This window comes from Pimephales promelas, chromosome 14 (genome assembly GCF_988280905.1).
Source record: "Pimephales promelas chromosome 14, fPimPro1.hap1.1, whole genome shotgun sequence".
NCBI classification, from domain to species: Eukaryota; Metazoa; Chordata; class Actinopteri; order Cypriniformes; family Leuciscidae; genus Pimephales; species Pimephales promelas.
Window position 1 is genome coordinate 25,310,135 of NC_142782.1, and position 13,982 is coordinate 25,324,116.

General features: G+C 37.4%; 1 protein-coding gene across 2 annotated transcripts in view; it reads right to left on the minus strand.

Annotated features, from left to right (window-relative positions):
* fcho1 (FCH and mu domain containing endocytic adaptor 1) overlaps window positions 1-13,884 on the minus strand; it is a 70,841-nt gene extending 56,957 nt beyond the window's left edge. For both annotated transcript variants that reach the window (XM_089119721.1, XM_089119720.1), the window contains exons 1-2: window positions 13,202-13,884; window positions 1,799-1,852 (exon numbers count right to left, since the gene is read on the minus strand). In XM_089119721.1, the coding sequence (XP_088975847.1) occupies window positions 1,799-1,831 (33 nt within the window). In that variant the 5' untranslated portion in view covers window positions 1,832-1,852; window positions 13,202-13,884. The remainder of the gene's footprint in view (window positions 1-1,798; window positions 1,853-13,201) is intronic.
* Between the last annotated feature and the right edge of the window lie 98 nt (window positions 13,885-13,982).

The following is a 13,982-nucleotide window of genomic DNA, read 5'->3' on the forward strand; positions in this document are numbered from 1 at the left end:
GCCCATACATGTTCGACCCAGAGTCCGTGTGTTGCACAATTCCTGTCAAATATTGACAGCACAGCACCGTTCTTTAATCTTAATCGGTCTGCAAATCCAGTCTTGTTTACAGCCAGGACAATCCTCAGTGAAATGAAGCGAACAGACGGACAATGTTTTACCTTATCAGCTGGAACGTCATTAAAAATAAAGTTTATCCATGCAGTCCTATTGGAGTCCAGATGAAGCATATGCAGCGACCGTCTTCCACAACCAGGCACTGAACAATATTTTGTATTGCTCGGTAGCTCGATCCGGTTTGTCATCACGAGGTAGGAATCTATGTTATTTAGCTATGCGTGTAATGCGCGAATCGGTGGGCGGGGCTAATCCAGCCGTGTTGAAGTAGGCATTGATCTTCTTCTACGGGGGTGGTGTTTTATCCTCTTTGATGTCATAGTTCCCCACTTTTAAAAATGAGTCGTTTGCTGAGCCTGGTGTCAATAAAAGCTTTTATTGGACTAACAAGGACGTTTTCAGTTGTAAATTCTTATAATATGATGATCTGTTAGATATCAAAAGCTCAAGGAAAATTTTATTTCTCAGTTCATCACCCATTTAAAAGTTCAGGAGGAGCATGTTCAGATAACTAACCTAATTAACACATTCAGTAATCAACTCAATTAACAAGATAGAGGTATATATACACACAGCAGACTTAATTCTGTTCCTTGACAGTTATCCAACATCCCCACCACCCCATCTCCTCACTTTTATCTATTCCTATCCCATCCCAACCTGGGATAGGGGAGTACTCTGGGTTCAGGCCAAATTCTGAGCTTGGAGCCCTCCCATCGGACAGCAAGCCACACACGCATAACCTTTACTCTATTTATTATATGTAATTGTGAACTCGTGGAAGGCCAATTTGATTTTATGTTGACTTTAAAAACAGCTTTTCAGAGTACCAGGAAAAAGTGCAGGCCAAAGCGTCCGCATACATCTGCATGAGCGATGAGGGGGTCGAGAGTGAATAATAGTTCTGTGTGGATGCTTGGGAGTTTTGGAGGGTGTTTTACACCAGCTTTGTGTGGGAACACAACACAATAGAGGAGGTCTCTAAATCTACCACAGTCCTGCGACACAAAGCCGGACAATCACATGACCTGGCCCAAACTGGTCGGCAGATCAGAGGCTGCAACCAAACAGAACACAGTAGAGGAACTCAAAAATAAAACACCAAATGAGAGATGAGGTGTTCAGCTTTAACAGGAGGGACCCAATCACTGGATGATGTTCATTACTAACATGACATTTAAATTCCACTTTACTACTTTTCAAACAAAACTAATTTGATGGAACAGATGTTTTAAACTTCTCTAACATATGGAGGTCTTTATCTGGTAGGAACGCTTCTGTACTGATGTAATGTGGCCAGATCCTGAATGTTCTGGCTTGCTTTCTTCTCTTCTTCCTCGTTCTTTGAGAGGGGCAGGCTAGGTATTAAAGTAGGACGCACCTGAAATAGCCCTGCCAGGTGTGTGGAAAGTGCAGAGCACGGCTGTCCTCATGGGAAAGCTGACAAAGCCATGGTCCTCTGCTTTTGTTCTTACACTTTTTTTCTCCCTCTTTGTTCTTTCCCCTTGCTATCCTTCCTTCATACTTTCAATGATGTGACAGAAACTGTCAGCATATGAATCCCATTCTGCTTACAAGACAAGCGTATAAAACATACGCAGAGTAAACATTTGCTCTTACTGTACTGCTACAAAACTAGAACATAAATAACCCAAATGCATGAGAAATGTGACAGACTTACCCAAAAATTGTTCTTGAAATACGCCATCTCCATTTAGAGGGTTCCTAGAGAGTCCTGAAAGAGAGAAGAAGGTGGTCATGCCCTCAGATATAATATTTAGTGGTGTTTTTTTAGGACAAAATCTCTTTAGGAAAATGTGAATTTAATAAATTGTAATAGTGCTTTCCTCTTATCTCAGTTTAATATTTCGAGAAATATAACTAATAATTTTTAAACTTACAGCCAATAACTAATAAATAGCCAATTTTAAAGCTCTATAATATCTGTCCAAATTAAAAAAAAAAAAAAGAATCATTTTAAATTGTCACATTATAATGTACAATATGAAAGTATGATATTTTGGATTTTGAGATTTGCTAAGGATTACATTTAAAAGTGTTATTAAATTCTTAGTAATTAAGTAACTAAGTGGGCATTAAATGCCAGAAAAGTTTATCTAAATGGAAAATAATTAGCATGCACAATTATGTATTTATACAATGTTTTATAATGGAAATCCAGCTAATGACTAATTCAGTATCTTTAAAACAAGATGGGGGCGTCTTTCTCTGTGCATAATCAACTGATAATAGATGTGCCTAAGTGAACCTGTTAAATGGACGCATTTCAGAGAACCGTCAGGAGAAGAAACAAGGTACACAATCAAAAACAAGGTTCACTATAGTAGAGCAGGCTGACAGCAGCCCCCTCCTGCAGGGGCTAGTGGCAAGAACTCAGGGCAATTTTAATTATACCAAACCCACGCTGAGGTGCACACAAACACTCTCAGTTTCAATGTTTCAGTGCTCTAGCAGAGCAAATGAGACTGAGATGACTGCGGAAGTTTCTCTTTGTGAATGTAAATGTCAGCCAACTCAGAAATATAAAACCATCACCTCAGCTAATGGCCTGAGCATCCCACTGAATTCCTTTCACTATTCAGTGAAATCAAATGTAACATTCACAACGTCAGGGGCTAAACAAAACACGAAAACGCTTTGGACGGTTGACATGTCAGATCAGTTGAACTGAGTTATGTTTCACAATGCATCTCTTCTGCAGATGTACGATGGTTGAATGCCTCTCTGAGGTAAGACAACAGGTGCAAAGAGCTGAGTCACTACGGAATGCTTTTCTGTAATACAGCCTCTCATTGCACACACACACATTACCATCCTTTCTCTATCCTCTTCTTTCATTACCCTCTTCTGTAAAAACACATCCTGGCAGTGACTGCTGGCTCTCAAAATGTGACGGGCATTTCCAGTCCAATGTCACTATATCGGCAGGGTTATGTTCCTGCTTTCTGACCAGCAGCCTACAGCACAACACTTGGGGCTCATAATGAGGATCCTTCCTGACAGCAGCCAGGTTAAATCATTTTGTGCCTGACAGGACAGTGGAGGTAAATAGGAAAGTAGATGGAGGGAGAAGGGAATGGGATCAGGACACATGCTGGACATTCAAACCCACATCACCATGGGCATTACATATTCATGTGCCATTAGGACTACCGACTATATCATGAATATCGCAAACCGTAAACAAATTGATAATGCTTTGTCTGCAAATAACAGTTTTATATGTTTTTAAAACGCTCGATCATGTGCAAAAGTGGGGGCGTTTACACTTTTTCCTATACATTGACGTATTTTGAAAATATAACTCTTTGAATGAACATAAAAAAATCATGGAAAGCATTTCCACATGATTAACTTGCTTTATTTCAGCATTATGCAATTCTGTTATTCCAATTTAATGTACTTACGTTGGGTCAACTCAATGTATTAAGGTTGATTCACTTATCTACTATGGTTCGGCACAGCTTAATTTAATATTGTCAGTGAATTTAAAAAGGCTCCCTGGTATGATACAGGTATTCAAATTCATAATATTCATTCACCCAATACAATAAAATGTATTTTAGTGTCACACTGATACATTTCTATACTATAACCAAGTATTAGCTATAGCACTTATTAGCATCTTAATTTATAAGATTGACATACTTCATCAACCAAAGCATATACTGTAAGTATTGAAGAATCAGTTTTCCGGCAAACCAAATGATCCACTCTTCTCCCCATGTAATTTAAATGTTACTAATAATTGCAATGTAATTGAACATTAAACACAATTATGCACTATCAAGTCTTCCCCTTTTCTCATTTTCTCAAAAAGACATAAAATAACACTTAATTAAAAAAAATTATTCTCTCTTAATTTAGCCATATGCAAAGCATGCTGGGAACTAACAAGCACAGCCCAGTTTCAGTTAACGCAACAGAAATCATTCATGTAATCCAACACAAACGGATTAAGTAAACTTAAATTTTACATATATTTAAGCAGATTGAACTACACAATCAAATTAAGTTTGGACAAAATCTATAGCAATTGTGTTGGTTAAGCTCATTTTAAGCAATTTGAACAAGCAGCAAAATTAATTTGGCAAAAATGCAAAAAACATTATAAGTGAACCTCAAGGAACATTTAAGAAAAAAAAGATACAGCAATCTTGACCCCCTTATAATATTATTTTACAATATTATTGTTTTGGACTGTATTTTTGACCAAATAAATGTAGCCTCGGTGAGCATAAAATACTTCTTTCAAAAAACATTTAAAAAATCATACCAAGTCCAACCCCAAACTTTTGAATGGTAGTGTATGTGTTGAATTTTATACACCAATTTTCAGAACTTTTCTGCTGATAAGTGGCTGACAACGATCAGCCAAGCTGAAATAATAATTTGCGATTAAAACTTTGGTCTAAAGTATGGTCTTTAAAAACATGTCGTATAGAGATTAGAAGTGATGCAACTGCCAAAATGACAGCACTGTCCTTAGATGTGTTTGTGGGTGTTAGGTGTGAGCCCAGCAGCGAGCCAGTTGGAGGTGTGATTCCTGTTGTGTTTCTGAGAGCTGTATGCTGGAAGCATCTACAGCCCACGGAGTGCTGACCACAGGGATTTTTTCTGGCCGGCCGGGCCTCTCTTGGCACTATTGACCACCATCAGCCGGTGCACAGTACAACATCTCATGGACAGGGAAATACTCATGCTTACGCCTTACTCCCTCTATCCATCTCTCACACCCCTTTAATTAACTCGAACCGGAAAACCTTCCACCCCTATGGATGACACAAGCTTAGCAGCGTGGCTCATTCCAAAAATAAGACTCAGTCGCGGGTTCAGAGATCTCCAAACAGACATCAGGGCGTAATGTGGCAGAGAAAGAATACGATCCAACTGGGACTAGAAGGAATTTCGAAAGATTGGCTTCTTCTCATACCCTGTAATTAGGTCTATGTCAACCATGTATCTCTGTAGACATAACATAGCGATACTAAAATCTTATCTTATAACCATTAAAATATCCATTTAACATGTGCTTGTCAACTAATGGCATATAAACAAAATAAATTAGATGTTTTCGTACATTCCAGGCATTTGGGATCCTGGCAAATCTACCATTTGGGTTTGGCATTGGCACCAAAACACAGTGACGAATTTTCCATTGAAGACTATAAGCCTCAGCTTATTCGGTGGTCACTGTGGAGTGAGTTCTGGAGGATCAATCTGGTGCTCAGTGAGTCTTCCAGGACCAGCGTACTGTTAATAGTAGCTGATTTCTCTAAAGACGTCTTTACCAATCCATCCATTAGCATTCAAATTCATCTCATTAGCACTTGCTTAGCCAGCATTTACAGTTTTTCTCGATTGTTTACACACATTTTCTGAAAGAATGCCTCATATTCTCAGAACTCTACACACAAATCTAAAAACACTCACACAATTGGCATGGCAAAACCCCTCAATTCTCCTGCAAAATGAAACTTTGCATTCAAAACAATGTTATTTCTTCTCAAAATGTTATTTGGTTTTCAAATGACACACACAAACCATCATATGAATAGACATTTATAAGAACCAGTTGAACACTGATGTGCTCAATGTAAAACACTACGATCAGTGGAAAACACTTCTTCTCCATTCATCATAATGACTTAGGCCTTTTTTGTTCAGTGTTACACTTACTACAGACATTACATACATAAGTGTGTTGTAAAATATTTGAGAATATTGTTTTTTATACCCAGAACACACAAATACACGGTAACAAATATATTTTATTTTTCCCACAAAATCAATGGGAGATAGATCCCATATTTTGTAGCTACAACCCAACCAACACAAAGTTGCACATACAGTGGTCTACATGCAAAACAACAGAATTTTTTATGCTGTTACAGTAAAAAAAAGAAATAAAAAAATATCTATGCTACATCCTCTCTTTGGTTTTGGTATTTTATGCTAAAGCTCTGAATGCTAATTGTAAAACTGTGTCAAATGTGTTTGCCCATGTGACGAGTCAGTGTGAATATTTGAATGGCAGTGTGTTCCTCATGAAAACAAGAGATTTTCTGCATGAAAATTGTGCCAAATGCAGAGAATTTTGTGTAGTGTACACTCAACTGCAATTTGAGTGTAAAGCAGGAATTGTGCTTGTAGTTCAGCAGAATTGGTTCAGGGAGTTGGTGAATGAGTTACGTGTTGTGGTCATTGTGTCTCAAGTACCAGAAAATGTGTGTAAACAATCGAGAAAAACTGTAAGACCCACACAAAATTTTAAATGAGAAGATTTCAAATCTGCCATCCTTTCTCACACCATGTCACATTCAAAAAGTAATCAAAAAGTACAAAAAGCTGATGCTTTTCAAAATGAAAAAAAACAACAACAACAAAAAAAACAGATAGGGTGCCAGGAAAAATTAGGAGCTTAAAAGTAAAGCGCACAACCACTGAGTGATCCTCATTACTCTCTGGCAGAATTTAAATGACAACACTCAGCATCATTACAATCTCTCTCTTATTCACTTTGCTGTGGCTGAGAGGATTGTTAGAGCGTTATTGGCAGATGCAGATGGAGCTCAGAAGGGAGACGCTGATATCTATTCTCTCTCTTTCTATCCAAAGCTTCATAAGGTGCTGTGCATAAACAGAAGCAGTGTATCAACCCTCAGCTGACCTTACACCAGGAGTGAAGCCTGGCTTCAGAGCCAAGAATCAACAGTAGACATCCTGCTCGGCTACTAAAGCCCCATCTGTCAAAGTCAGAGAGTGATTTGTGAAGGGAGTGAAACTCAAAATGAGGAAGAGGGCATGCTTTGAAATAAAATGTTCTTATTAATTCAGGGCCGAAAAATCCTGATGTAAATCCCTAATGAACAAAAAGGCTGAACATGAGCTATGGCTGTTTGGTGAATTCAGCTTCTAATACATATTATCGTGTGGGTAAGTGTGAATCAGAGAGTGCACTTGTGCGTCCTTCCTCACCTGCACTGGCAAAGAAAATGAGCTGAGATTTTTTTCTTGTCAGAGGGGTTTTTGCAGCAAGCTTCAGCAGTGCAATGCCAAATCCCACACCCACCTACAGCAAGCCTGTGTATCTCTACCTCAGAGCTTCATCAAAATGCCCAGAACTGCATGTGGTGTGATTACAAATACATTTCAGGGGATTTTTTATGGACATTCTGGGGCTTTTGCTGCAGAAGCCCCATCTGCTATTTCCTCATCATCAAAAAGTCCCTATAAAATGTTAGAAGTAATATTTAATTTACACAAAATAATCTGTTATATTATCATAGATCCTGTTACTGATTAATTACCACATTCACATACCAAGGTATTAAATAATAACAGAAATACACTTTATTAATAATTAACAATATCATTCGAGCAAGAGTGTTGTTGCTCTGAATATCCGCATTATTACTTGAGAGAGTTTGATATTGCTTACATAATTGAGCAAGTTAACATTCAGTAACTTACATTTTAGACGCAATACCCATTTGTCTATTGTTGCTCCTCCTTCAAATATATTTGCAAACAAAGCCAAAACAAATTAATTCCTACCTCAATGTATTAGCCTAGTGTTTTTATTTTAATTGAGTGATTGCTTCAATGACTCACTCGTATTCTGCCATTCTGCTTTCGTTATTGAATGAATAGTTTGAATCAGCAGATGAATTTGGAAAAGCATACTTACATGCCATATCTTTAACTGCAGAAAAAGTAAGAGTAGTATTAGAATGCTATTCTGAATTTAGCCTGTCACTTCTATCGTTCCAAATGAATCAGTAGATGAAACTATCTCCAAGGTGAAGATCAAGGTCTTAAACCCCAGGTTTCCCTTTTCTAAAGTAAGCGTTAGTCACTTTGGATAATACATGATCTGCTAAAAGACTAATTAGTTAGACAACTCTTAAAGTCACCTCATTGAATATTACAGGCGAATGGAACCATGAACGGCACCATGTGGACAACAGCCATACCTGTACATCCTTCCACACCAACAGAGTTCATCTTGTTCCTCTGTTCAGAACCCAGCAGAATGAAACCACAGTCTCTGCTGGCTTTTGTGTTGTGCTGAATGCTGTTGTTGTTGCCAGCAGTGCTTGAGCACAGTTTATAACAGCAGGCAGGAGCTCACCTCTCGGTACATCACCCAGCAGTGTAAGCCACATGCATGCAGAATCAACAATTGTACACAATGCATTGGTTAAGTCAGATCATTAAACCATGTTTTTGCAGCCCAAAAGCACATTTAAATGACAATACACATCTAGAAGACACTGGCGGAGGTGCATTAACAGTACAAATTATGAACAGTCCTATGCTCTGCCATCATTTGCTGTTGCTTTCTCAGTTTTTTTGGGGTCAGTGTGCGCTTCATGGACGACCTAGATAGCACATTTGAATAGGGTCTCCTGAATTTGAGGACAGTTGCATCTCAATGCAAATACTACACTGAGATTTCCCACAAACTATCTTTTCTTATCATGCTACACAGCATGTCGTCGTTAGGTCTGTGTTCAGCAGATAATTTGACTGAAACAGATAAAAATTTAAAATAACAACAACTGACACTTTATACTCAAAGCAGCTAAATGGCTCTTTAATTTGTTTGCCTTTTCATATGACATATACATGATAATTCACTGTTTTTCCTGATCTTTTGAAATTTTAAACTCTGAAACTACTGGCCAACAAATCTATTTTCCATAATTTGTCTGCCATTAGCCAATATATTTAATGGTCATTCAAAGTCCAAAAAGGACAAACATTATACATAAGATGATACAACTTCAGTAACAACTACAATAATTTAAGTCTTCTGAACAGGGTTATTTTACTGTAAAAGCTTGTTAGCCATGTTACCTTATATCTGGTGAAAAATTGTAAATGGTTTAACATCACATTATATATATATATATATATATATTACTACTATAGGTACATATTTTACTGTAAAGTAATAATTAAGGTATTTGAGGTATATTTTATGGTGAAAAGAAAACAGTAAAATGCCATTCAAGTCCCTGTGAGACACATCACACATGACTATATTTGATCAACCTGTTTTGTTTATTTTTTTTTTGTTAATGTAGATAATGTACATTAGGGTGTTTTAATTACATTTTATGTTATTTAGTAATAGTTTAGTGCAGAATGCCATCTGTGTATGGTGTTGTTTTGGCTCATCTCTGTATGGCACCTAACTATGTGGCTTTCTATTGTACCCACCTGTATTATCATGCATGGTTATCAGTTCAGTTTACAAAGCAGATTTTTGTATTCAAGTAGATTAAAATGATATATTTTGATGAAATATGGCAACCATAAGTTACTGTTTTATTGTTATGTACTGTGAATTATTGACAGCAAACAACATGAACTACAGCACAATTATCAGTAAATTTGAGAATTCCTTGAAAGGAAGGAACACACCCATTCTCCCGAACATCTCCTTTTGTGTTTCATGGAATAAAGGTTCAGTTGAGGGTGAACAAATAACATATTTTTTTGTGTGAACTATCCTATTAAAACATGCTGAAATAAACGGATACTTGCTGAAAAATCCCAGATTTAATTCATGTAACAATGACCCACAATCCGGCTAGGCTCAGAGCCACGTTCCCTTCTCCGGGCTTGTGTGTGCCTCCAGACAGCCCAACAGACAGAAATCCTCCATCTGCCACGGGCTGCCAAGCTTTGCCCACAGGCACTGCCCTGCTTGGCAGGGATCTAGGTGAGCCAGCAGCAGCACTGACACAAAAATACAAATCTTTCAATGCTGCTACTAACAACCACTAGTTAACAGCAGATGATGAAACAAGTGACAGGAGGACTGGATCTGATTCCTAAAAACTTCAATGAGTGTGGTGTTCTCTCACTCTGCTAATGAGGGAGTCCATGCTAATGCAGTTACAGCGCAGTCTCATCCCAAGACGTTATATAACTGACGTCTTGGGACGTCTTTTGACCATACGTCAACATCCGCCTTTTTAGGGTACCCTTAAACGTTGGTTAGATGACGTTATCAAATCCTAACCCTACCCCAGACCTAAACCTACCCCGTCACCTAAGTGACGTTAAAGGTAAAGCGTCAGTTCTATGACGGCCCGGGATCGTCATCTAACCGACGTTTAAGGGTACCCTAAAAAGGCGGATGTTGACGTATGGTCAAAAGACGTCCCAAGACGTCATAAGACTGTGTTAGCTAATGCTGCAGGTTCACTCTAATGAAGTCTGATCAACAGGAGCAATTCAAGCCAATTCAAATTCAAATGGGACATACTGTGCATCCCCCAACTCGCCCTCTCTCTCTCCATCCTTCTCTGCAGGTCTTCAGAGTCAGGGGGTGTCCTTAGATGATCCCTCTAATCTCAAACTGCAGCGGCTTTCATGTGTCTCAGCTCTTTCAGGTCTGATAATGAATCTACCTTGACTTAAAAAGTGACAGGCCGACTTTAGCGTGACCTCCAGCATAAAGCATGGGGATGAGATGTACAGTACAGCCCTTATCATCCAGATGCTTACAGAGTTCAGAGCTTTAATCAGTCTTTTATTTAAGATGACAGGTTAGAAGAACATCAAAATATCCTTCAAAATCCAAATTTGGTATTGAAACTTTTAACAAAGAAAGAAAAGCTGACTCTGTAAAAAAAAAAAACAACGACAACAACAATGCATTCTGCGTGCATAGCACTGGCAAGCCATGCAGCCTTGAAGAGAAGTGTGGTGTATGGGCACACAGAGGAAATGCAGCACTTACAGTAATCAGCAACTGCCTTCAGTCCTGGCCCAAATATTAAACTGTTTGCAAGTGTGACTCAGATATCATCATTACATACTCAGAAAACCAGATTATAAGGGAGTTTAATTGAGTCTCTACACCTACTAAATGCATTTAGTCCCTTTCAGTGTATGCTCATCATTAGAGTGCAGCCAATACTGATAATCAAATACTGATATTTGAATTCGGCCTTTATTTGTTTATTTCTGAGATAAGTGCAATGCTATGAGTGTTAAAAGCTTGCAACTTTGGAAATGATGTAAAACTATGAAGGACATCATTAGCATTCATTGGAACAGTCAAAATACCATATAGTGAAAAATAAATAGGCCTATAAAAAACATTTATTTTATGCTATTATTAATACAATTCATTACATATTTTATTTACTTAATATAAATATCCTTTAATTGTACTTTTGGTATTCTAAAGTCAAGTGATTTATTTAAAGTCTGTTGAATTGGTACAACTAATTTTATCCAGAAGTTGTGCTAAGGTCCAACTAAAGATATACTTAAGTATTTTTGTTTGTGCTAAAGTGGAACTATTGCAAGTATAATTTATATATATATATCTTGCATTTAAAGGCTATTATACAGAGATCATACTATACCCTTGCTAAAAGTGATATTAAAACCCATTTGGCTTAATATTACAGGTTTGCATTGAAATCTTAGCATGTCATTAGGACAGTATTTCACTTTTTCAGAAAGTGAACATCAAGACAATTTATTTATTTATTTATTTATTTTACTACACTTTCAACTCCAGAACCCGCAACTCGAGAACTAGAAGAGGATGGTTCAATGGTTTGTTCATTTGTTTTTAAAAGCAGTCCATTCCTATCTTAGACACATCTCAGTGCTCTCAAGTGCATCTTAAAATTGTCTTAAGAATGTTATGTTTGTGTACTGTAGATACGCAAGTCTTTTGTGAATCTCTGTTCTTTTAAGGATAGACTAAACAAGAACAAGAATCAAGAAACACACGCAAAAGACAATCTGCATCTGCATCACAAGACTCTCGTCATGAGATGGGAATACCATGACGTGCATTTACAAGAGATCCCACAGAGAAGTCGAGTGTATGTGAGACCCAGGATCTGTGTTGCACAATAACAGCTTTGCACACTCTGTTTTGACCATGTGGGTATATGAAAAATGAACCTGCAGCCATTCTCCACAAAATCTACAACCACATGCCTCAGAATGTGACATGGTGCAAGTGTTTCTAGAAATAACCTGCCACACTTCTGAACAGACGACTAGCTACTTCTAGAGATATTTCTCCTTATCCACTTCATCAAGAATGACAGGGACAACCACACAATTTGCAAAACAAATGATTTGTCTTTCAGGGCATGAAATTCAACAGTCTAAATAGAGCTGCTATTAGAATATTGGTGAAATCTGAATACGCTTTTCTAAAATGTAACTAACTATCCAGTAGCCTACTTATTTTTAATTGCTAGAAAGTAATCCAAAAATAGACCTATTTGGATTATTGGGATTTTAGTATGTATTCATTACAGACTTATTCTTATAGTGACAGGATTAGATTAGGGTTTAGTTTGGTCCTAACCATATACTGTAAGTACATGTAGTTAATTATTATTCCTCAGAACTTAAATGTATAATAACACAGTAATACTGACACCTTAAAAATAAAGTGTAAGTAAAATGTTTTACTACATTTTTTACTGAAATAGTTACATCCCCCCACTATTAGGAAGGTGACCAATAGCAATTAAATGAAGAACTACTATGTAAAAAGTACTAGAGACTTGATACTAGGATTATTTACTAATACTTAAAAAGCATTAGTGACACGTAGATGCTAGTTAGACCTGAAGCAATAGACAAAAAAGATACATCATATTTAAAAAACACAAATAATTAACAAACAAAATAATCTGTTCAACTTCTCCACTACTTTGCCCATCATTATTCGGATCTGTCACAGCAACTTCCTTCCACAAAGCACGGTGTCTAAGTCTTTGTTCTAACAGAGGAAATGCACTGAACTGATGAGGAACCGCACCACACATGCTGTGCGCTGCAGCCCAAACTGACCTTGTAGCAAATGATCAAGCTTTTGCTCCACAATGCTGACACACTGAAACAGAGATGCTCCGCTGGGGAAAGCCTCACTGTCAGTGTCACGTACAATGAACTGCTAGTGCTGAACGCCTATTATGTTGCATTCCCGTGAAAACGTTTCAGCAGCAGCATAACCAATAAATTTACAAACTGTGAAAAGAAACGTAAAAAGCATGTTACCTACCTATGTTGTGGTTTCAGTAAAAACAGTGAGGCTCATTTTCATCGCCGGTAGTTGGTCCGACCGTGGCAATGTGTTACGGAGAGTAACAAGGTTTTTTGAACGAAGAGTTGACAGTGTTAGAAAAGCCCCGCCTGTTTGTGCTCCTATTGGTTCTTTTTTCCTGTCACTCAAGCGTCACCGGAGCAAAGCTGTGTAGGCATGGCAACTGCGTTTCCAATACCGCTTTTCTTAGCCAATAGAGAATGGTTCTATTTCAAGAGGTAACGCCCACTTCTCATGGAGAATAGTCATTGGATAAAGTGTTTGTCAATCAAAGTAAGGCTTTACTAAAGGCGGGAACCCTTGAGTTCGATTATTATAATCTATGCAAATGCATTTCTTTACAGAAATCCATCATGACAAAACACTGTTCAAATCTCAACAAATGTGTTGTCTGTGTGCAACACATTTTTTCCAGACAACTGTGATTAATGCATGTGTACAGGGGAGTTATATATATATCATACAAGCCAAAAATGTTTTGTGTTGATAATTTTTTAAAGTAGTAGAATTTCAACACAAAACCATAAAGATCAAGTTTTGTTGCTAAAATGTAAAAAACAAATAAATAAATAAATAAATAAATAAATCACATTTAGTTCTATTTGATGCCCTAAAATTTTGTAAAATTATTTTGTTATTTAAAAATGTTTTTAACTAATGCAACTCCAACTAACAATGACCTGATTATGCTGATTTAGGTCATTTTACATAAGTCCAGCCTCTGCATGATGAAAACACA